Below are 22507 nucleotides of genomic sequence, written 5' to 3' on the forward strand. Positions count from 1 at the left end.
TTTTTTTTTTCTTCCATCATCTGCAACTTTTGTTTAGCTTGTTCTTGAAAGCCAAGACCCACAGAGGTTCAGAAAAGTTCCACTCTATTTACTGGACTTCTAAATAGAAGGCATTTAGCCGAGCAAGGTGATTAGACTTTCAGTTGCATTGAGCTGCTCCCTTCACATGGATGTCTAGCCATGTCCCCTTTAGCCCATCCTTATCTTTTATTATTGTCTCTTCATAAATGTTTCTCTTTTTATTTTATTATTTTACATCAGATTCATGATGCATACAATGCGCTGAGGGTGGGGGGAGCTTTCAAGGCAGCCCTTTCCCCTGGGAAATATAACAGTACACTGAAAACGTAACTCTAGTAAGGCTTGTAAAAGAGATTGGGGCATACAGTATAATGTAGCATAAAATCGAGTATGTGACTTTAAAGAAACGAATCTATTTTAGGCTAATGTTTTAAATTTTGTGTTTGCCCCTTTCCTTTTCCCCAAGGTGAAATAAAGTTCTTTCAAATCCATCACAAAGCACCAGGGGATTTGGGGCAGGCCGGAGTTAAGTTTTCTACTGCACAACCCAAACCTTTTACCTTTGCTTTACCAGTAGGCAAACCAGAAAGCAAAACCAACATTAGGTACAATGGAAACTGACTGCTTTGTTTTCCATGTTTAGTTCCATATGGGCATACACACGTGCATACCTCCACAAAGCTTTTGTTGCCTGCTTGCTACTGAAATCAATATTAAATATTGCTTTATTTTATTTACTTCCTCTTATTCATTAACCCTTGGCATTGTTGTTCTAGATGTAAAGTTGACATTTCTGCCCTGTCAATGAAGCAGACAAATTACTTAGAGCTGCCTCTGGAAAAACATCCGGGGTCCCTGATAATGCTGATTGCTGTCACCCCTTGTACGGGAGTGTCCATCTCTGATCTGTGTGTCTGCCCTCTGGGAGACCCCAGTGAAAGAAAGCAGATTGCACAGCGCTATGTGAGTTTGCATTTCTTTTTTCTTTTCTTCTTTTTTTTTTTAACCCCTTTTCTTCTTCGTTTTTCAAACCATCCAAAACTGCGACCAAAACAAAGACAAAAAGAGAAGGGAAAAAAGAAATAAGATTTGTCCAGTCATAATAACATGTCTCTTACCACAGAAAACTATTACTTGGAATAGTTATTGTCTTTAGAATGACAAGTAGATTGGCAGGGCGGATAGACTAGAGCAATTTGGATGCTTGTATTTGTTGAGTTTTAAGCTAATGCTTTTCTTTGAAAACTTGAATTATGTTAAGACCTTATCATGAGGAATGAGAGACTCTGAATATCATGGAAAGAGAAAACAGTACTTAGTTTTCTTTTCTCCTTTGGGATGATATGGAATATGTTTTGAATTTTCATGTTTGGGAGGACTGATTCATTTGATGGCTTCCATGCTTCAATCCTTTAAAGCTGAGCATAAAGGAGGAATAAGCCTGTCTCTCTGTAAAATGGGGAGTGATTCTGAAGCACGATGATTTCAAATAACTTGATAACACTTCGAAGAACACCTGATTTAATGTGCTATCTTCCTAAACCCATGCTGCTTCTCCAGATCTACCTCTGTCTCATATTTTGTTTTGATGGGCAGATGATATTTCCATAAGCAAGCAGAGTCCCTTTCAGACTCCATCATGAAATTAATGTGTAACTTAAGTGAACTAAGAATCTTCTTAAGAGCTGCTAGTTTGAGATGTCATGAAATTTAGGGTTGCTATGCACTGAGAAGGGGATAGTGGAAGGATGTACACGGATGTTGGCTGCTAAACTGAAATGCTATAGAATCAGTGAATGAATATTACTAAAGCCATTTTAGTAGTTCATAATTTTGTTTCTTACTGAATTACAACTTAATGTATCCTAAACAAAATGTTTTTCTCTTTGCAGAGTATAAAGAATTCCTTTAGAGACATGAAGGACGTTGGTTTCTTACAGGTCAAAGTTTTAAAGGCAGTTGACCTCCTGGCAGCAGATTTTGCAGGTATTCCATTTCAGTTTTCCAGCATTTGATGCAATAGTATATTCTGAATGTTATTTACAGTTTATGTAGTACTGACTGTTGAACAAAGGAAAGCAAATCTCATTGCTTCTTTGCAGTGTAAAGCCTGCTCCAAGAAACTGAGATGCAAAATATGTTTGACTTGCACTCCCAAAATGTGTGGGGCTAACACTTTTTAAAAATATAACTTCATATTGTTTCTCCAGGGAAGGGCTAGAGAATTGATATTTCTCTGTAGTGACTGCCAGGATATTATTATTTTTATTATCATCTTCTCCAGGATTCTGGAGACCTTTTGATTCCCCTCTGTCTCCTGCAGCATCTCGTAATTCACAGTCACAGCATAGTGTGCTGTATATTTGCTGACAGTCTGCTTTTATTTTTTTGTTTGTTTTTTTGGTCAAGGATAACTTGTTGATAAAGGCAAGAACGATGCTAGAGAGAAAACATTCTTGCCCCATTCTCTGGAATTCATGCAGACAGGGTAACATAAGAGAACACTGCTCCTAAAACAAGGACCAAAGGATAAAACCCAGCATTAATCATGGTACTATTTCAGTTTCAATTCCCTGCATTGGGAGAGATTTCTGCAGGTACTGGTGCTTCAAATAACTGAATAATTTAATTTGAAAACAAAGGAAAAAAGCCTTCCAATAAGGAAAGGTAGCTTGTGCAGTAACTTTGCGATGGCAAAGCAGGACCTTTGTCAAATGACAGTGCTAGTGCTCTATCAAAATATGTGTGCCGTGTTGAGGGTAACAACTGAGCTTAGGAGGTTTTGGGCTCTTTGGAAAACTTCACCGATGCTAATGCAGTTGCATCGGTGATAGATTTGGCTCCCTTTCCCTCAGTTCTTAACCAGGAGCACGTGGGTGGATTGTGAGCGTTGGAAGAGACACACAGGTTCTTGATTCTGCAATTGAAAGACTTTTCATACAGGGTTTGTGACACACATTCCTTGTGCATAGCGGAGAATGAAATTCTGCTTAAGTAAAAGGTTACTCAGTCTGTCATTATATTCAAAATAACCCAGGCTTTGAGCCTGATTCATGAAGCAAATGACAAATTGTTTTTCAATGGCAGGGCTGAAAATATCCTAGTATTATGCTGTAATAGACCCACCAAATTGCAAAAGGATGCAGCCATTTTAGGTAAAAATAGCATAATTTCTGATCATGTAATGAGAGACATAAAGATTAATTATCTGTTCTGAGCCATTCATAAATGATTAGTGCAGCAATTATGGGCTTCCATAATAGAGCCCTCCTAGAGCAGTGCCATATTTCCTGCATTACCAGGGAGACTGCTCAGATTTATTGTTATTGATAAAAGTAAACTCAAAGTCCGGCTAGAAGTCTGATAAAGGAATAATTGTGGAGACAGTAAGAAGCACACAGATTTCCGAAGGCTTAATAAGGGAACTGGCTGAGCAGGTGGCATTCCCTCCCTGTGCTGTCCCACAGCAGCAACAATTCTCAGGTGTGCAAACTTCTGGAGATGAGAAGCGTTGTGCCACCTTATACCTTATTCCTTACTTGGTGTGATTGGGAATTCTGTTTGCTGATATATTTTAATGCTGTAGATCTTAAGTGCAGGTTTCCATCCCATGGAAACAACGCAGCTTCTGCTTTGATTTTGATCAGTGTTTTGAAAATCTATACTCTGCCATTTGATACAAATTTTTAGGCAAGTTTCTGCATAAATGTACCAAATATGTGAAAGTTCTTCAGGCACAGCCGGCCCAGTTTGAGCCTTCCATACTTTCACATAAAAAAACTATTATCTAGGAATATTAAAATGACTTTCTGCTTTATTGGATGTTTTTGGTATATGCATGGGAGTTCTTCTCAAATGCTGCATTTGCTCACTGACCAAAAAATAGCATTCAGAATATCAAATTGTACAGTGGGATTGTTTTTGGCACATACCAGTTTACATTTCAAGCAGCTTCTCTGAAGTGCTGCTTTTCAGGGAATGGGCACGTAAGCTGAAAAAAAAACGACAGATTCTAGTAATGTACACAGTTCTTAAATTTTACCAATATTGACTAGTCAGTGCCCACTGTTTACATACTGGAAAGATTCCATGTTATTTCGTATACTTTTCAGAGTAAGAACCTTAAGAGCCCTTCATTAATAGTAGATTACAAAAAAGAAAGCTTTGGCTTTGATATCTTCAGCCTACTTCCTAAATCCCTGCATTGCTGCCATACTTACTTGCATATGTAGAAATTAGGCTGGATAGTCTGTGGCTGAACTGTATACATGAAAGCTGACGACGAGATTAAATCAGATACTGAGTCAGACACACTGATAAACGGAGCTCTGCTCGTGATGTAAACTGCTGAGCTGCATTATATTGTGAAAGCTACAAATTCATGCAGTGTGCTTTATCAAAACCATAGATTAATGCGTTAGCAAACATCTGCACCGTAATATGTTCCACACCAGCATCCTTCTTTTTAGAAGTCTTTTGTTTACTCTATTCTAATTTTTGGTTTTAAATACCCTGCCTGCTTCACACCTGGATTCTGCAGTTGGATCTTTTTAGTTGATTTGGGTTTTACTGAAGCTGCAACGCTGTGCAGGGTCTCCTTAGCTTCAAGGACTTGCTCACATGGAATTGGCTGATGAAACGCTACTGATACAGACACAGTGCCATGCGTCTCTTCTTGTGGTGTGGCTAATTAATCCTGTAATCAACTGGAGAAGACCACACACTCTAAGAAGAGGATGACAGAGCTGTAACTGAAGCTCTGGCACTGTCCTGAGTCAGAGTGACAGTACTGCTTTCATGTCATCTGAGTAGTTGTCAACTTGAGGAGATTTTTCTTGCTGATTACTCTCTGTAAATCTCAGGTTTCAGGTATTAGTGTGAAGACACCTGAGTGGATTATAAGGTAGCGTTGATTTCAAAACTGAAGATGCATTGGTGATATTGTTTATTTAGCACAAGTCATTCCACAAGTGGGAGGCAACTTCCAGTTACCTTACTGGGTGTATATTTGGTCAGTCAAGTTCGGTGGCTGTACTACAATGAAAGAATGCATGCTAACTTCAATAACAGGTCTACTTTTCTTATTTTTTAATTCCAGTCTGATTTTTTCCGTAGGTAAAAGTGATCCTTTCTGTGTGTTGGAGCTGGGAAATGACAGTCTTCAAACGCACACCGTTTACAAGAACCTCAATCCAGAGTGGAACAAAGTTTTCACATTGTAAGTGAATTGCTTTTGAAAACATGATGAAACACCGAACAGTTAGCAGCTTATCTATAAAAGCTATTGACTTTGGAAAAATACAAAGGTCAAGTTACAGATATGTCATTTTTTCATAGTCAGAAGAGGATGTTGGAGAAATATCAAATATAACTCAATTGGAGCTTTTTGCCTTTTAGTAGTTCTTGCATGGAGTTTATTAATAGAAGTCATTAAAAGAAGAATTACAGTGATATTTATAGGAAGAATCATGACTGGACATAATGGAGTTGTATCTGGATCCAAGAGATAATATAATGGAAAGTTATGACCAGATACTCATGCCTACGTTTTCCGTAATTTAAAATAAAATGTTTCATGGCAGAATACCTCATTTAATTTGTAAGCAACAGGAACAATGTGAGCTCTAATTTTCTGCTTGTTTCTTCTGAATTTAAACTAATCAAAGATTGCTTAACACAAATTAGAAGCTTAGATTTTTATGAAAACAAAAGCACGTGTTTTGGGGGTGAATTCATGAGTAAGAAAAAGTGATAGTTCGGTTACTGACGGTCAAATTTTTTATCTTCCTTTATGCTGAAAGGTTTTTGTGAATTTCTGACAGAAATAAATATCTCTGAGGTTGTAGTAGTCTGTGTCAAAGGAGGAAATGGCAAGGGCTGGCAGTGGAGCATTTGTAACAGTTACAGAAGAATGGAAGAAGAGTTTCTTGCAGATTTCTTGCAAAAGCAGCATTCCAAAACACTTAGCTGGATGCAAACACAATAAAAAACACCAGATCTCTTTGATAGAAGTACTTTGCTGGATTTGTGTTTAATTCATGGATGCAGATGAATTTATGTCTCTTGGAGTCCTTTCCTCTCCTTTGCTTTGTCTGTTTTCAAGAAGTTCCCACTTGTTGTTTATTCTGTGATGGTGCCAACAACAGATGAGTCTTTTTGGATGTTCAGCCAATAAAATAAACCTTAATAAGAATCCCAAATCATTTTTTTTTTAAATGAAGTTTGTTTCTATACTTCCTGAGAGTCTCAGAAATGTCAGCTGCAAGCTATCACTAACTTTCTTATTGCTGGTGCACGGCCACTCTGAGCAGCAAATTCACAGAGCCAATCAGGCTCCCACAACTCTCTTTAGATTTCTTTTTCTATTTTTTTTTTTTTCCCCTTTAATCAAGATCAAACTACTTATAAGCTATTGGTGATGATTTAGAGCAGAGGGGATTGTTCTTAGTGAATCCCTTTCAGATGGAGCATTTAATTCCACCAAAGAGCCTTTCCTGTAATACTTGGTTATTCTGCAACACACTTATCTGTGTCACACTGTGGGTTTCTTAACATTTTATACCACTGGTCGCTATAATGTATGGAAAATTGTAATGGCTTGTTAGAGGTACGTGGAAATTTGGTTGCTGAAGCGAGGGGTTTTGATGTATTTTAAAGACAAGGTCTTGTAAATAGTGCATATGTCGTGCAGATCATTCCTGGGTCACATTGAAGAACGTACTGTGGCTGCTAGCTGGAGGGACACGCAGGTAGCTCTGCAAAGAGCAAATCCACAGTGTCAAAGGCAGAGGTTCCATGAGTGGGACCGCCCTGAAATGGCCTTCTAGGGAGGATAGTTGCACTGACTTAAATGACAAGCAGGCGCCATGCCATGTGCCTCTTTCTTTAATTCTAGCATGTGGTAGAGGGAAAAGAGGAGATAATGAATGCAAATCATAAATCAGCTCTGGTTACCCAGGTTTTGCAAGCACACATGTAACTTCTCTGAAGTGAGGCTGATTTACTAATAATCTGATAAAATACTCCGGATTGAGTGTCTGCTGCCACATTGGTTGAAAATTTGGATTGAATGGAATAAAAGTATTGTACATTTGGCCTTTAATTAGGGTTGTTATGTTTATTATTTTTGAAGTAATTGGTTTTGCTAATAGTTTAAAAGGAACATAATAGCTCAAGTCAAATGAAATTACATGTTTTGCTTCTTGGATTATTTTTCACATATACTTGGTATCCTGGAGCTTGGTTTTGAATTCAGCCCTGGACTCCTCCTGGCCACCAGCTTTCTCTGTTTGAGAGAAGAGTTAATCCACTGTTACAGTCAATGTAAATGCACAAAAAATGCCACCGTCTGGTTGTTGTTTATTCTTCACCTAGTTATGTGACTGCAACACGAGGGGAAAGCTTGGGGAATATCCATCATTTGATTCAATTTTTTTGGAATTTAATTAAATGCTAGTTTTATACTCCAAGGTAATACAAACTTAATTAGTAAAACAGCATTCTCAGATCTTTGTGGGGAAGACTGCGTGTATGTGTATCGAATATCACTGGTTGTGTCTGCCCTTTTCATTACAGCCCTATTAAAGATATTCATGACGTTCTGGAAGTGACAGTGTTTGATGAAGATGGAGATAAACCCCCTGATTTTCTTGGAAAAGTTGCTATCCCTTTGCTGTCTGTAAGTTACCTTCGTACATCTTTCAAACACTGGTGGTTTTGCTGGGAACGAGTTGTGTTTCTATTCTTCTTAGTGCAAAGCAACAATGATTTGGAGACAAACAGCTTTTGTGACCTGTATGTGCCTTAGTTGGCAGTGTTTGTAGTCCTCTTTAGTGTAACAAGCGTTGCCAGCCCATTTTAATAGAAATTTAGTTGATTGGAAAGAAAATTGCAGAAGTGTCTGTACTTCATCAGCACTACATGCCATGTAGGTCTGAAAACATAATTGAGTTGTTCTGTGTGTTTCCACATCATCTTCCGAAGGTAACATTTTATGCATGTCTTTGTTCTGTCTTGCTTCTTTTTGCTCCAGGAAAGTAATTGCACATCACAGTAGGATTGACTAGAGATAGCTGTTGTTATTGGCACAGCTGAATAAAATTACCTAAAAGGGGTGTTTTCTGCTCCACAGTGCTTTTAAAGACGGGTGGCTTTTGTTCTGTAAACAAATATGTGAAGAGTGAATGCTACCACGGGAGTATAAAATCAAAACTGGAAACAAAGCAAGCTCAGGGGAAAAGAGTTGCTCTGGAGATGAAGGAGTGTTAAAGCTTTTTCTGAAATGGCCAAAAAAAGGCCAAGCTAAAGAGAAGGGAACATGAAAGGGTCGTTATAAGGCATTAATAGAGAAATGGGGCAAAGCAGTTTTGTGTTTGGTAAGACTGATTTAATTTGAACAAGGCTGGTAATAACAGAGTAAACCAGATCAAGAGGATGCAAACAGCTCCATGTGTGTGTTTGTAGCATCATAGAAGGTTCTGGTAAATTTTGCAGTAAAGTTTGCAAATAACTTTCTGGGTTGTTGCTTTTGTTAAATCAGTAGCTGAGGATAACAGTCTCGTGGACTCTTACGCTCGTATCACTCCAGTTCTGTAAGCACACACTTAACTTCAAGCGTGGGATTTCCCTTGAGTTTTGAAGCATCACATTTTGCAGTCGATTCCTTATAGGGAAGAGAGGGTATTGCAGGCTATGCACTGGGTACTGCCTTGTGCCCCATGCAAATATCCATGCTTACAGCATATCACACAGTGTGAGCGATGCTTGCAGTAGTGCAAACCTTTTGGTAATGCAGAGTGTGATGCTGTGGGTAATAGCTCTCCTGAATAGGCAGTCGGCGAGTCTTGATTGAAATTACAGAGTACAAAATTGCCGTATTGTTTTGAAGCATTCCTGGGAAAGCATATTCACCTCTGCAGAAAGGCTGGCACGCATCTCTCATATTTAAGGCAAAAGAGTTTGACTCTTAGAGGTGGGCAACTGCAGGGAAAGCTCTGTTGTGGGAATCAGTGGGGCTCCATCCTTGCTGAAGGTGGAGCGATGGTAAGTTTCTAGAGAGAAAGCAAAAATTCCATTAAATCAAAGCAGCCCCTCATGGTCAGCTGGGAAATATATGGACGCAGGTTAGGTAAGGGACCAATCAAGATCAGAAAGGGGAAGTTGAACTACAAATATTTGATGTTTCCAAATAAATAATGAAATGCCTGAAAAGCTCTTGAACCGTTTTAGAGAATATGATCACAGCTTAAAGAATGCTTTATAGTGGTAAAGGAACAGGCTAATGTGCTCCAGTTCTGTTACTATTTTGTTTAAGTATGTGTATTTCTTGTGCATTCAAGTCAAAAGCAATGTGGCTTCTGAATTTCTTCAGGAATGTGTTTTTATGTTGATTTTTATCCACTGTGTGCTTTTTCTAAGCTATTCTGGAGTCCAGATTGCGGGCATACTTGGGATACGGAGCCATAGAATGGCCTGGCCTGGAAGTGACCTTAAAGGTCATTAAGTCCCAACCTCCTTGCCGTGGGCAGGGTTGCCAACCACCAGATCAGGCTGCCCTGGGCTCCGTCCAGCCTGCCCTTAAGTAAGGTGGATTAGACATGCATAAACTGCAGGAGTAGCTGTGGGGTAAATACCAGGCTTAAGGAGCCTCAATGCTGCACTCAAGCAGCGATGCTAGACAGAGATGCTCTATCCATCCATTAGGGCCAGAGACCTCGGTATTGATTGACTGGGGTCACTATAGGCAGAAAAATAATAAAACTTCCATTTTGGAACTTTGTGAAACAGATATGTTCATTTTATATATTCGTACCTTGTGTTCAAGCTGCCTTGCATTCTGCCTCCCTCCATGGCTTACACTGCAAGTTCTGTCTGAGGCTGGGGATGCTTTAGATTATTTGTCTATTTTTTAGTGGCTTGAGTCTTCAATATCTCCACTTTCAGAACAATATTAAAGTCAGTTTGGCACGAAGGATGATTTGATGTTTACAGGGAAGAAAAACTCTTAACATCTTTTATTCCATTTTTGATCACTTGGTTAATTTTTCCCCAAGTCCTCATATCTCTGATGTTCCTGGAAGAGAGTGGCTGGAGCAGCTGCTCTCCTGCAGACCCTGCGCTTGCCAAATGGCCTGCATGATCGGCAGCAGGCTGTGTGGGCTCACAGTGAGAAGATGTTAGAGTTGGATTTTCTGTTGATTTTATAGGCATTTGTCAAGTATCCCTTAGGAAGCATGTAACAAGGCAGAGCAGGGGAGTGCATGTGTGTGGTAATGTCCAAACTCTATTCAGCGTAGGTTTTTTGTCCAAAGTTTGAGACAAAAAATAAAATAAAAACTGTTTATGCTTTCCCTTGCCAACTGGTTTTCTTCCTTCCCATCCAAACTTCTCTGCCTCCTATTTCGGTCAAATCTAGCATAAATATATTCATCTCTGCTTCTGATTAAAAACATTTTGCACCTATTAACTTGGTTCAGACAGAGAATGGCAATTTTCTAAGCTCTTTTTCTTGAAATGAGTATTTCGACGTATGTTGTGAATTTAACTATAAATTTGAAGCTATCCTTTGAACCATTTAGATAAATATGTTGAAAGCGAACAATAGTTAAAGATTCAAAGAAACCTCACAAATCATGCAAGTTTGATTTCTCAGGCCTAATATTTGGCTTGCATTAGGTTCCCTTTTGAAATAGAAATGCATTTGCCTCCTTGTTCCCCTCATGTAAGTTAAAAATGCACTGGCCTGAGTTGTGAACTGTCAGCACGTGAAATAAGTTTCCTTCAGGAACTGTTCATGGATGGCTAGATTTTCTTAGTGAAGAAATGCTTTGGATAGGGTAGACGTTGGAGGGATAGGAAAAGTTGAATTTGAAAGAGAATTTTGGTTTGAATGTGTCCAGAAGTCTTGCAGTGGCATTTTGCAAACATGAATACACCTTCATCATCCCATTAACACACAGTCTGTGTTTTTTTTGGTGTTAATATTATGTTCGTGCTTCCCAGTCACCACTGACTGTGATCTGCGCTTATGGAATTCGTTAATTAAGACACAAGCACATTTGGCAACCTAAGAAGAGCTTTAAAGTGACAGGAATAAAGCTGAAAACTTCACGTTCTTTTGATGGGCATGAAGAGTGCATGGTTGCTTTGTTTCTCATGGAGCTCTATTAACGAGCAGCGCAGATGTGGATTGTGACAGCGTTGTACCAAGTTTCGTGTTTTCTCTACGTGCAGGTAGTTGTGGACAGAAGGAGTGAAGTAGTGATTTGCCTTTTGCCATTTCACAGAAATGAAATCTAAATGCAGAGCTTGCTTTTTACTTTTAGCTTTTCTATGTTAATCAACCTACGGCATTTTTTCTCCTGCCCTTCTTTACGTTGAACGATTCCCCACCTCTAAAACATGTAAATGAGACCTCATCTCAGATAGTGTTTGCAGCTCCAGATATCCGCAGTCACAGAAGTGGCAGATAAACTGAAAAAGATGCAAATTACTGCTACCAGTATTGAACAAAATGGAGCTCTGTTGTGCCAACAGTGACCTGTAGAATCTGGCTACGAGAGGGATTGCATTCTCAGACATTGGACAATGAAAGAGAAGACCAGACTACTGAACATAACAGGTTTTTGTGTTAGAAACTGAAGAAGACACTGACACAAGAAATGAAGAAGTAAGGCAAAAAGTTAAGCGCTTCAAGAAAGGAGCTTGATAGGTTTAGTGATTTTTCTTTTCGTAGGTTTTAGGGACTCCAACTAATTATCAAAGTAGTCCTTCCCATCTGTGTTCATTTGTGCCCTCGGTCTTACTGAAAGCCATGTTTCTGTCTGTAAGGCTCAGTCTTTTTTGCTTTGCTTCAAGAGGCTCCTGTCTCCTGGAGGGCTGCAAGCGAGAGGCATGGGATCATATCGTGTGCTTCAGTAAATCTTAAAGCAGGGTATATCAAATATCTTCATGTAGAAAGACCTTTGAGTGAAGAGTTGTATGGCAGGCTGGAATGTTTTTATCTGCTGAGTTATCAGCTCAGAGTAGATTTCAGCTGCGCCCTTTTTTCAGCAAACAGGAAGATGTCTCTGAAATGCTTCCAAGTGCTGCACAAGGTCGGTAGCTGAAGATACAGTGGAAACAACTAGCATGACTTTTGCAAGCTTAATTGTCTGAAACATGGCCTGGATTCAGAGAACAGACACCTGCCAGTTGTGATTACTTAGCACTTGACCATAAGTGTACAGCCTTTTGCAGGAGGAAGCTTTAGAATTTGAGAGAGCTGTGGAAATGCTGGTCTTACGTTGCAGAGGCTGCTGTGCAGTAGATCATCTGTTCTGATTTTTACTTCTCTCACGAACCAGAAATGTTGGAATGAAGGTAAAAGACATCGCTTCCAGAAAGAAAAGTACACCTTACTTCTGAAATAAAATATTGCTTTGACAGTGCTCTGCTTATTGAAGATAGTATTGATGGGGCGATGTGGGTGTTTTGGTTTTTTTTTTTTTGAGTGCTACTTGAGATGTTGGCCTCCTGGGGCTTTCAGCATCTCCTTACTCTGCGTTGGAAGCTTGGCTGCTTGCTTTCAGACCATTGACCCCATACGCGTTCAGTCTTTGGGCATCAACCCTCTGCCAAGGATCTGCATTTCTATTGTTCCTTGGATCCTACAGAAGGTTATTAAAAGCAAAATGTTTGGGGGAAAGAGTTTGGGATGAATGAGTGGACATTCTGTATAAAATCTAATGAACGTATATTACAAGACTGAGGAGAAACAAAAAAACCTCCTTACTTATATCCAGGTGGATCAAATATGTGCCTTGCTTTCATCTTTTCCTGGGGAAATATGTCCTTTGATAAGAGGAGGTGCGTGTCTATAACAAGACAGCTTTATGTTATTCAGGGCAAATGGTATGACATTGTGCATCAGCAATGAGCTCAAGCAGGAATATCAGAGGTCCCAAATGCTTTAGATGAATTACCTTTGGAGAGTAGCCATTACCCTTTCTGCACGTCACGGGTGTTGATGTACAGAGGTTTAACCCAGCATTGTTCTGTCAGGTCATCGATATATGATATCGAATCTGCATCAAAGCTGGATACGGAGTGAAGTTTTCTTAAAATCAATGTACAAAAAAAAGCCACTAAACCATATTTCTTTGAGACAAGAGCAATGAAAAAACACCCTTTGCTGCGTAAGGGTCCTGTCTTCTCAGTGTTTTGTGTCATATCAATCTCGGCTTTTGCTATTTCATTAAAATTCCCAAGCGGTCAGAAGGTTGTTGCTTAATAGATTTAGCATTGGCTGGCTACATCAATACTGTGTTTAGTCACATTTGTTTTACTGGGGACATCTGTGGGAAGAGTTTAGCAAATATATTCACTCATTTGAAAGGAACTTGATGCACTTTGGGCCTTGACTGTGCTGTGGTCTCATGCACCTGAATGTCTCCTTCCAGCTGGGAGGGCAAGCTGAAGCACTGCCAGAGGTTACCTCTGCTTGAAGTGCTCCTGTAGATAGAAATACGGAGTGCATTAAGAATTTAGGTTTGCTTCCAGCTGGTAACTTCCTTTGCATGCTTCTGTATGGAGAAGAAAGTATGATGCAGAAGAAGGGGTGATCTGTACTGTTGAAATACTGCTGCTGTATTTTGTCTTTCTGAGTTGACTCAGAACACGGAAATACCCCCAAATATCAGAAATTTTCATGGGATGAGAATGCTGATTTTTTTTTTTTTCTGATGGTAACCTTGTCTAATGAAGCTTATCAGTGGGATTAGCACTACTATCCTTCTGTGATTATGGGCAGTCTTGATTGTTGAATGAACTCTAGTGTGTTCCATGCAGTTAACAAGCTTTCAAAGAATGCAAGCATTAGTATTACTTGAGGAGATACGTATGCACATGTGAAATTAATCAGGGGATAATATTGATAATATCTCTTGAAGGACCCCACCTGTAGATGTTTTCACTTTTAATTCCCATATTCCTTTCCATTGCATTCTTGATCCTTTTATGTAAGTTAACCAATTTTAGACATGGCTATCAGGACTTAGTTCAGGTATCTAGTGGCAGATGTTTGAGCAGCAGAGAAATTTGATCTTTCTGAATTGAGGTTCCTAGGACCTCAGCACAGGGTGCAACATTGTCCACAGCTGGAGAGAACATTGGAGTGGTTTTTGCAAATAGCAGAGAGAGGAGAAGAGCTCCCAGAGAGGAGAAAGAAATGGATCCCAAATAAAATTAATATGACTGCTTGTCTCTTGAGACAGAAGAAATGTTGAACAGAATCTAAACTCTGGCCGAAGAACAGAATACTTTTGGATGTTTTCTTCTGAGCACAGTTGAGACGTGCTGCCAATTCAATCTCTATGCAGTCATGAGTGTTAGTTACCTTACAACTTTTGCTGAGCTGCACTGCCTTACCATCCTGCCAAAACATTTGAGACACTTCTGTTTGACTTTTTTTATCAAGGTTTTTTCTCTTCATCCAAATGAAAATGCCAGTTTATAGCCAATTGTTCTTTTCTCTTGTACTTTTCTCCCCTTGAAGAAGGTCAAAAGCTAGGAAATCTGCATTAATTTTAGTCTTACCAGACCTTCTCCTTCCTTCTATTTTTTTTCACTTTTTTAAGCAGTGTGTGCAGTGTCCTTCCTTATTGACTGTGCTCTTAAATTTGTTGGTAAGAAGTATATCCAGACAGATTTCCATGTGTTCTTACTGCTGAGGTATGGAAGCATTTCATCCTAAGAATAAAAAGTTGTGAGAACTGTTTGTAAGTGAAATACGTGAAAATTCAGCCCCCAAATTCATAAATAAGAAGAATCTACAGTTACACAGTGTTGATATGCACTGGGTATCTGTATCTCTGCAGACACACTGCTAGGAGCAAAGCTCACTCTATGCCTTCTTCTGGTGCCGTTGCACTGGACCAAAGCAGTAATAATCTCAAGCCAAGTCCATTGGCCTTTTATCTCTACTCAGAGGAAATGCAATTTTCAGTTTGGAAAATGAAGCATCTTTAGTTTCTGAATAACTTGGAGTGGTTTTGTTTTCATCCTGTACCTTTTAAAACTATTTCTGCCTTTGGTAGGAGGTGGCGATGAGGGAACTGTTGAAGTAGCAGAATCCCTTCTGATGGGCAAACAGTACTTTATATGGCAGTTGGTCTCAGGACCATCTGATTTGAGTGATCCTACAAACGGGGTTGGCCACTTCCTTTGCCTCTAACTCCTACCCTCTTTGTTTTGTCTTACATTGAAGTCGGGTTCGTGATCGGTGCCTGTTATTATTAAAGAGACTCTGCAATTGATTGCATAGCTCCCAGCATCCTGTTAAGCACAGCTTTGGATGAAAGCATAGTAAAAGCTGGAGTTCCTGTTTGGACCCTGATGAGGATGCAAACTTGGGTTTTATGAGAGCCCTCTTCCTTTTTAACTGTCAGCCAGGAAAGCTGTCTACCCTTCGACGAGCTGTTTGGTACAGAAAGGGTGGAGCAGCATTGGGAAGGAAAGTGACCTTTCCCTTGTAACGTGAAATCGCTTGGTTCCTATTATGCCTTTTTTTTTTTCTCCTTTCTCATTTTTGCCATGGTTTATACGAGTGCCTCTTCTAAATGCCAGAGCAGCAATAGCCGTTTTAAATATGGTTGCAATTTCATGCCCCCAAATTTCCTCCGTTATCTTTAATCTTTGATCATTACAGTCCCTGAATGTAGCTTTTTGGTAAGCTGCAGTTTTTTATGTTACTGCTGTTTAGAATTAACTGGTCTGCTTCCTAAAAAGCCAAATGTTTAATCAATACATATCCTACTGTGTATAATAAATACATTTCTGCCATCACTTTTAGAAGAGAGAATGCTTTTGATTTGAGCCAAATAGTTTACAAAATGGTGAGGGAGGGAGGTTGTTTTTCTTTTTATAGGCATTTAATGTGATAGGGCCAACCGGCAGATTAGAGCATGGAAATGGTATTGAAATTCAGAGGCAGGGGGAGAAGTCTCTTACGTGAATTAGTTAATTTTGAACATTTGTTACATTAACATTCATTCCACTTAAGCTGATTAATTTCTTTGGATTGTGTTCGTTTCCTGGGTAATAATTTGACAACCTTGCAGTAAGTGAAGCATTTGAAGTGAGTTCGTGTACTGGAGTGTGCAGTAGGTGGGTAAGTTGTTGTCGTGGCTCTTTTTCTGAACTTTGGAAGAAAAATTCCATTTTCAACCTGTAATAACGGAGGCTGATTACTTCCCATCAACTCACTGGCTTCCAGGGCAGAATTTTCAAACTGGTTATTGCGTGCACTGCTCTACTATAAAGTACAAGGTTTGTAAATTAAAGTTGGACCATAAGAGATTTAATCTGCAATTTTATAGGTCTCTAATCCAATGGTCATTTTGTATTTCAGGCTCTGAGTATATTATCATGGTTTGGGGAGGATTTTTATGCTTGTGAGGTTGTGGTTTTTTTTTGTTGTTGTTGTTTTTTTTGGTAGTGTCTTTTAAAATTACATTGTAAATTACAGCTGGAAAAATATTGATGCTTTTTCTCTTCCCAATCTATAGATCAAAAATGGCAAACAAAGTTGTTACATGCTGAAGAATAAAGACTTGGAACGTGCTTCAAAAGGAGTAATTTACTTAGAGCTGGATGTCCTATTTAATCCCGTAAGTTAAAATATTTTCTCTTTGCTTATCATTTGTGTAAGAAATGTGGAAATATGTGCACCTGGGAGGGAGGTAATCGATCCTTTGAAAGCAGGAGCCCAGCAGGAAAAGTCCTGACCTCACTGCATCTGGTTGCAATGTTTCGTACTGTGGGTGAGGAAACATTGGCACATTGTAAGGTGACAGCCCATCTGGGTGGACGGAACAACGCAGGGGCACTTCAGGACTTACAGTGACCACAGGAGCTTTAGGAAGGAGGTGTCAATTACCATACACCAGGGCTTCGTTTGCAGCAGCCAGAAAAGAGCTTAATGTTTAGATTATTATGCATTACTTTTAACACCTACTTCCTCCCAAAAAAGCTGACCCACAATGTTCTCTTCCCAGGGTGTTGACAGGAAAATTAATGAGGCATGTATGTGGTGCACTTAGTTTTTAGGTGGCTGAGTCAGTCTCAATTGTTTATGCCCTCCAGCCTTTGCTGAATGGAATCCCATTTGTTAAGGCCACTGTGGGCTGTGCCGCAGCTCTGCCTTTGCTGGCCCTGTGGTATAGTGAGAGTGGTGAGCAAAACCCCAGGGTACAGGGCAGAAGCAGTCCAGGTTCTTCCACCTATACGTATTGAACATGCAGGATGATGAATACTTTTTTTGTGTCCTCCATAAGGTGCCCCCTTGGTTTCTTTTGTCTTCTCTTAGAAGTCCCTTCAAAGAGAGAAAAATCCTAGTGCTGTAAGGAATAACTAATTTAAAAGTGCACAACTTTCTTATTTATTTTAGATCAAAGCAACTATTAGAACATTCAAGCCCCGCGAAAAGCGCTTCACCGAGGAGAACCGCAAATTTTCTAAGAAGGTAAAGGTTATCTCTGGGCTCAGCTCTGATGCTTGCTTTGGAAAGATTTGAGTTACTGTGGCCAAGAACAGCGCCCATTTATGTGTAAAACACTAAACACATGTAAATTCTGTGCATTTCGTTATGTTTAAAGGCTTTCTGATCTAGTTTGCATCAGTAGTTCGGCTTTGTGCCTCAGAACAGGGAAATGATGGTTGTGGGTAATGCACGGTTAAAAGCACCTGAAGCAAAGCACAAGCCCCGTTCTTTTATTTTGGAAGGAAGAAACCATATTTACATTAGTTAAAAACTCTACAGATTTTAGAACAATGGACTTTTATCCTTTTAAAAACAAAGCTAAAATTCTCATTTTTATTTCTATGGATGAATCTAAAACATAGAGAAGAGGTTCTGTGTTTGGATTAAATTGTATCTAGCCCTTCCTTCTGAGGCATTGCTATATTATGAAAATTGCAAGGGAATGTAGGTAGGTTTCTGTTACTGTTCTATTTAGTTTTGGCAAGATGTGCTTTGTTGTTTTTTTTTTTTCTTTTTGCTTTATTTTCTGATGAATAAGGAAAATCTGGGAGGTATGAGTGTAATCAGAAAGCAGACAGGAGCAGGAGAGTGGCTTTGAAATAGAAGCTTTATTTGTAATATGTGCCCTGGCATGCATTTCTAGCTTAAATTATCCCTGTTTCTGAAGCAATGGTAGGATATTAGAGTGTTTGATTAAACTCTTCTCCTCCCCTCCTCCCACTCAATATTTATCAGATCTTATCGAGAAATGTTGATCGTGTGAAAAAAATCACCATGGCAATATGGAATACAATACAATTCCTTCGGAGCTGTTTTCTCTGGGAGTCCACGGTAAAGAGCATGATAGCATTTGTGGTAAGTGGATTTCTTCTTTTATTGGATGTGGCTAAATGATATAAGATCTTGAGCGTTAACGTGCCATCCTGTCCACCAGTGCAAAGCCATTTATCGTTTGCAGTTATTGGTATTTTGTAGCTACACGGCTGCAGGGTGTGCAGATTTCAAAGGCAGCCAGGTCAGCGTTAGGTCTGCTGGACGTGGAAATTGAACCTTCAGAAGCAGCCTTTTTTTTGCAATGTGCAGAGGCTCTTGTTGACCTGGGCCGCCCATGTGCGGTCAGTGACAGACCTTGTAAGGGTTGTGACTGTATGGCTGTTCTATATTGCTGTTTTGGCCCTTCCAGAGCGTGGAAATTGGATGGTAGGAGAGGAGAGAGATGGTGGCTGAGAGAGTAGGCACCATCTGCAGTGGGATGTCGTTGGTTGTCAAGATGCATGAGGAGGCAGTTAGCTGCAGGTTACCAATGTCTGTTCTGCCTGCTGCTACCACACAGCATGCTGCATGTCCCTCTGGCACATGAGCAGCTTTGCCAGTTGCAAATTTATTCCCTTAACCATCACAATACATTTCATTCCTTTTTTTTTTTTTTTTTAAATATTTATATATATGAAAGGACAGAGAAAGGCTGGTCAATGAATTCTCCTCTCTGCAAACAAGAAGCCAAATTCTCTACCTGCCATTCCTACTCTCTCCATTTTCCTCTTGGTAGTAAGCACCCCATTTGCAGTTTTCTCATAATCCATGCAAGCACAGAAAGGTTTTGCGTGGTTTTGATTCTGTGGTGTGACATTTTCTTCGTGCTTGAAATGTTTGGCCTGCCATTAAAGGTTGCAAAATCATTTTGTGGTGGTCCAGCGTGCAAAAAGAAAGCTTTTGAGTGTTGATTAAGCAAAAGGACAACCACGTCTTCAAGATTTCTCCTTTTATACTCTGTGCATTTTAAATCACCTAAAGGTTCTTTAGAGGAATACACTTCACAGTGTATTTCTTACAGATAAGTAAAGTGATGGAAAGAAAATCAGAGCAAAGACCCTGCAAGTTATAGACATGACATGCACTTTAAGATAGGACAAGAGGATCTTTTCTGTGTGTGTTTTTCTGCTTATTGAAATAATATCCAGCATTAGTGGCTCAAGAGCTGCTTACTAATATGTGAAAATGTCTTCATTGAAGACAGAGATGCTAACTGATATACTGTAGGTTGTGCACAGTTACAATGGAAGTGCTCAGAGAAAGAAAACTTAAATCAACCTAGCCTTGCCCTTTGGGCTTTAAGATGGTGGCTTTCTTGAAAGAGCTGGAGCTGCTATGCATGCGTGTTTGTTTGCAATACTGGTAGCTCTGAAACCTCTCTCCATGTTGTGAAAGAAATCTACGTGATTGTGCATGGAATTGTATGGTTGTACACACAGGCTGCAAAGGTAGTAGGGACATAGGTAAAATCCCAGTGCCAACACTGTACCATCACTGTTAAACAAGAACCTAACCACGTGCTTAGGAGATTTGCTCCATCAGGAAATAAATTACTTGTGAAGTTAGGGCTGTGAAGTTTGTTTTTCTGGACTTAGGAAAAGTTTGTAAGTGGTAGAAAGGCATAAAGATAAGAATCTGGGAAAGTGGGTCCACAGAAAAAGGAATTCATTTCAGGTAAAAAGGAAGATGAACAAAAGAAGTGGTACGTTACAAGTTACAGATGTTAACATCTTTACTGGGTAACATAATGCTCCTGGTTTCCTACAGGAAGTGGATAGTGGGAAGGGAATAAAATACACTACTAAGGATAATACAAGCAGATTTCTTCTACAAACCAAAAGTTAAGTGTATTTGATCTTTTCCACATGGCAGTGATTCCATTTAGGCATTTATAATGAAGTGTTAATGCCCTATCTTTTGCTGTTTCCAATACGTGCATTCATAGTTGGGAAAATATGTACGCAGCAAGATAGGTGCTATACCCCACTGCCCTGATGTGTACCTATAATCCAGTCTTTAACAGTTAAAAAAAAGTACGTTAAAGTATATCATTTTTAAAATCATCGTCCTCCACCAAGCAACTTCTGAATACCTTCTTAGAATCAGCTTGGCCTGTACCATGCTGTTCCTAGTAACATCCTGCTTGTACCTGGCAGTAGAAACCAGAGGTGGGGAAGGTGTACAAAGCTCCTCACTCAGGTGGGAGAAAATATTTGTAAGAGTTGATCAAGAGCATTGCAATTGGAGCTCACGTGATATCTTGCACCTTGCTGTTTTAGTCTTTATTACGGTGCACCTCCTTGCCCACTAGAACTGACAGCTTGCAAGTGCAGCAAGGATGTTTGCTGCTACTTTTGGGTGCACAAAAGAAAAAAGACAGGAAACGGCAGGAAGAACAGGCACGACCCAAGTGCATGAGGAAAATGCTATTGTCATGTTCACTTATTTATGTGTCATCCCAAGCTAATATGTTGATATACTGGCTAAATTGGCACTTGCAGAAAGTGTTGGCGTAATGTTAACAATGATCTTCCACAGGGAGAGATCTTAAGTCTGTGTGTTCTCTGCCATACACTCCATGGAACATACTCCTCAAAAGGGGCTTTCTTTTGAAGGTATTCCAAAACATACTGCAGTGTATGCCTTTATGGTTCTGCTTGTGTGCCTAGCACTCCCCATATCGTACCCTGAACAATTTGTTCCCAGTTTCCAAAGCAAATATTGTGGTGTTAGCTTTGTCCACCTCGCTCCTTCTTTTTGTCACCTTCCTTCATTGAGGCATCACTTCCACACTGTGAATGGTGCCCAAAAAACAGGAGCTGCAGGGTGAAATGTGCCTGAAGGAATATCTGCTTACAAGTCAGCTCATATATCCATGTGATAATAAGTTGTTTGTTTTTCCCACTTGTTGATATGAAAACTCGTGTTACCTTTCCAATGTGCTTTCAAGCTGAATTCCTGCTTCTACCTTCTACTTGCATGCACTCTCTGCTTGCTCTGCTCCCTCTTCTTACCCAGTTGGTTGTGGAAGTCCATAATCAGAACTTAATCATTTCTGCTGCACAATATGTATTTTAAAAATATTTTAAGAGTTAATTTTAGTCACAGGAATGATTTTCCTGAGGAATTATGCATCGTTGAACGTTGTGCTTGTGATTTTATACAACATAATTACACCTTTTATTGACAGTTTTCCTCTGAATTAATGGTAATTATGTCATTTAATGAAATTACAGTAATTGACTAAAAAAAAAAAACCCTAAACAACTATAGTCCGGAGCAAATTAAAAGGATATATTGACTGGAATTTTTATGATCATATATTTTTTTTTCGTGAAGTTTGTGTGATAGTTGTGAGACATTGACATGTTCAGGCAAACGATGAGGAAGCAGCCACTATGGCACCTCAGGTGTGACTGGCAGCACTTGCTGGCAATGTGTTTCAGGGTCCCTGCACACGAACCCCTGCCAGAATACTTCATTTTTACTGGCAATGTGTCCCCCTGCATCAGGTTCAGACCTCTGCTAATCAGGGCTGTTGCCAGGGTAGTACAGGTGGGAGCTGTATTTCAAGCTCTGCTCTAGCTGGTAGCCAGACCAGTGTACAGCATGCATGGGCAGAATTTATTTTATTTTGCAGTGACATTGCAGGGTGATTATTTTATGATGGGATAGTACCATCACGGGGAAGGAATATATGATGATGCAGCATAACTGTGGTTGAAATGTGGAGTTTCTGGTCAAACTGCCTGTAGTTATTTAATGGTGCACAGCTGGGAAAATGACAGGCGTGGGATCATTATGGAGTGTTTGGGTTTCCCAAAAGCCAGCTGATTCAGGGGTAGGGAAGCATTCGGGATTTGAGATGTCCAGCAGAGCTGCTGGGAGCTATGGACGCAGCAGCAAACCCACACTTAAGCTGTTGTACTCTTTTCTGGAGAGGTGGGATGTTGGCACCCTTCTCCAGTGCAGAGCTCCAAACCTTTCTGTAAATCAGAAGGAAATGGAGGATGCCCAACTTTCTGGTATTAGCCTTTTGGGGCTTTGAGAGTCGTGGGTTACGCTGGCTGAGACTGCACTTTACCAGATTGTGTTGGTCCTAACCTTGGTTAACATGGAAAGTTCAACCCATAAGCTCAGCATCTCACGTACGTT

At 39.8% G+C, this 22507-nt stretch overlaps 1 protein-coding gene across 5 annotated transcripts in view; it reads left to right on the top strand.

The window, feature by feature from the left end:
• Positions 1-22507, top strand: part of MCTP2 (multiple C2 and transmembrane domain containing 2) — a 139500-nt gene that overhangs the window by 78877 nt on the left and 38116 nt on the right. For all 5 annotated transcript variants that reach the window (XM_019619532.2, XM_019619534.2, XM_031555341.1 and 2 more), the window contains 7 exons: positions 798-984; positions 1914-2007; positions 5137-5239; positions 7597-7699; positions 16566-16667; positions 17447-17521; positions 18275-18394. In XM_019619532.2, the coding sequence (XP_019475077.1) occupies positions 798-984; positions 1914-2007; positions 5137-5239; positions 7597-7699; positions 16566-16667; positions 17447-17521; positions 18275-18394 (784 nt within the window). The remainder of the gene's footprint in view (positions 1-797; positions 985-1913; positions 2008-5136; positions 5240-7596; positions 7700-16565; positions 16668-17446; positions 17522-18274; positions 18395-22507) is intronic.

This window comes from Meleagris gallopavo, chromosome 12 (assembly GCF_000146605.3).
Source record: "Meleagris gallopavo isolate NT-WF06-2002-E0010 breed Aviagen turkey brand Nicholas breeding stock chromosome 12, Turkey_5.1, whole genome shotgun sequence".
NCBI classification, from domain to species: Eukaryota; Metazoa; Chordata; class Aves; order Galliformes; family Phasianidae; genus Meleagris; species Meleagris gallopavo.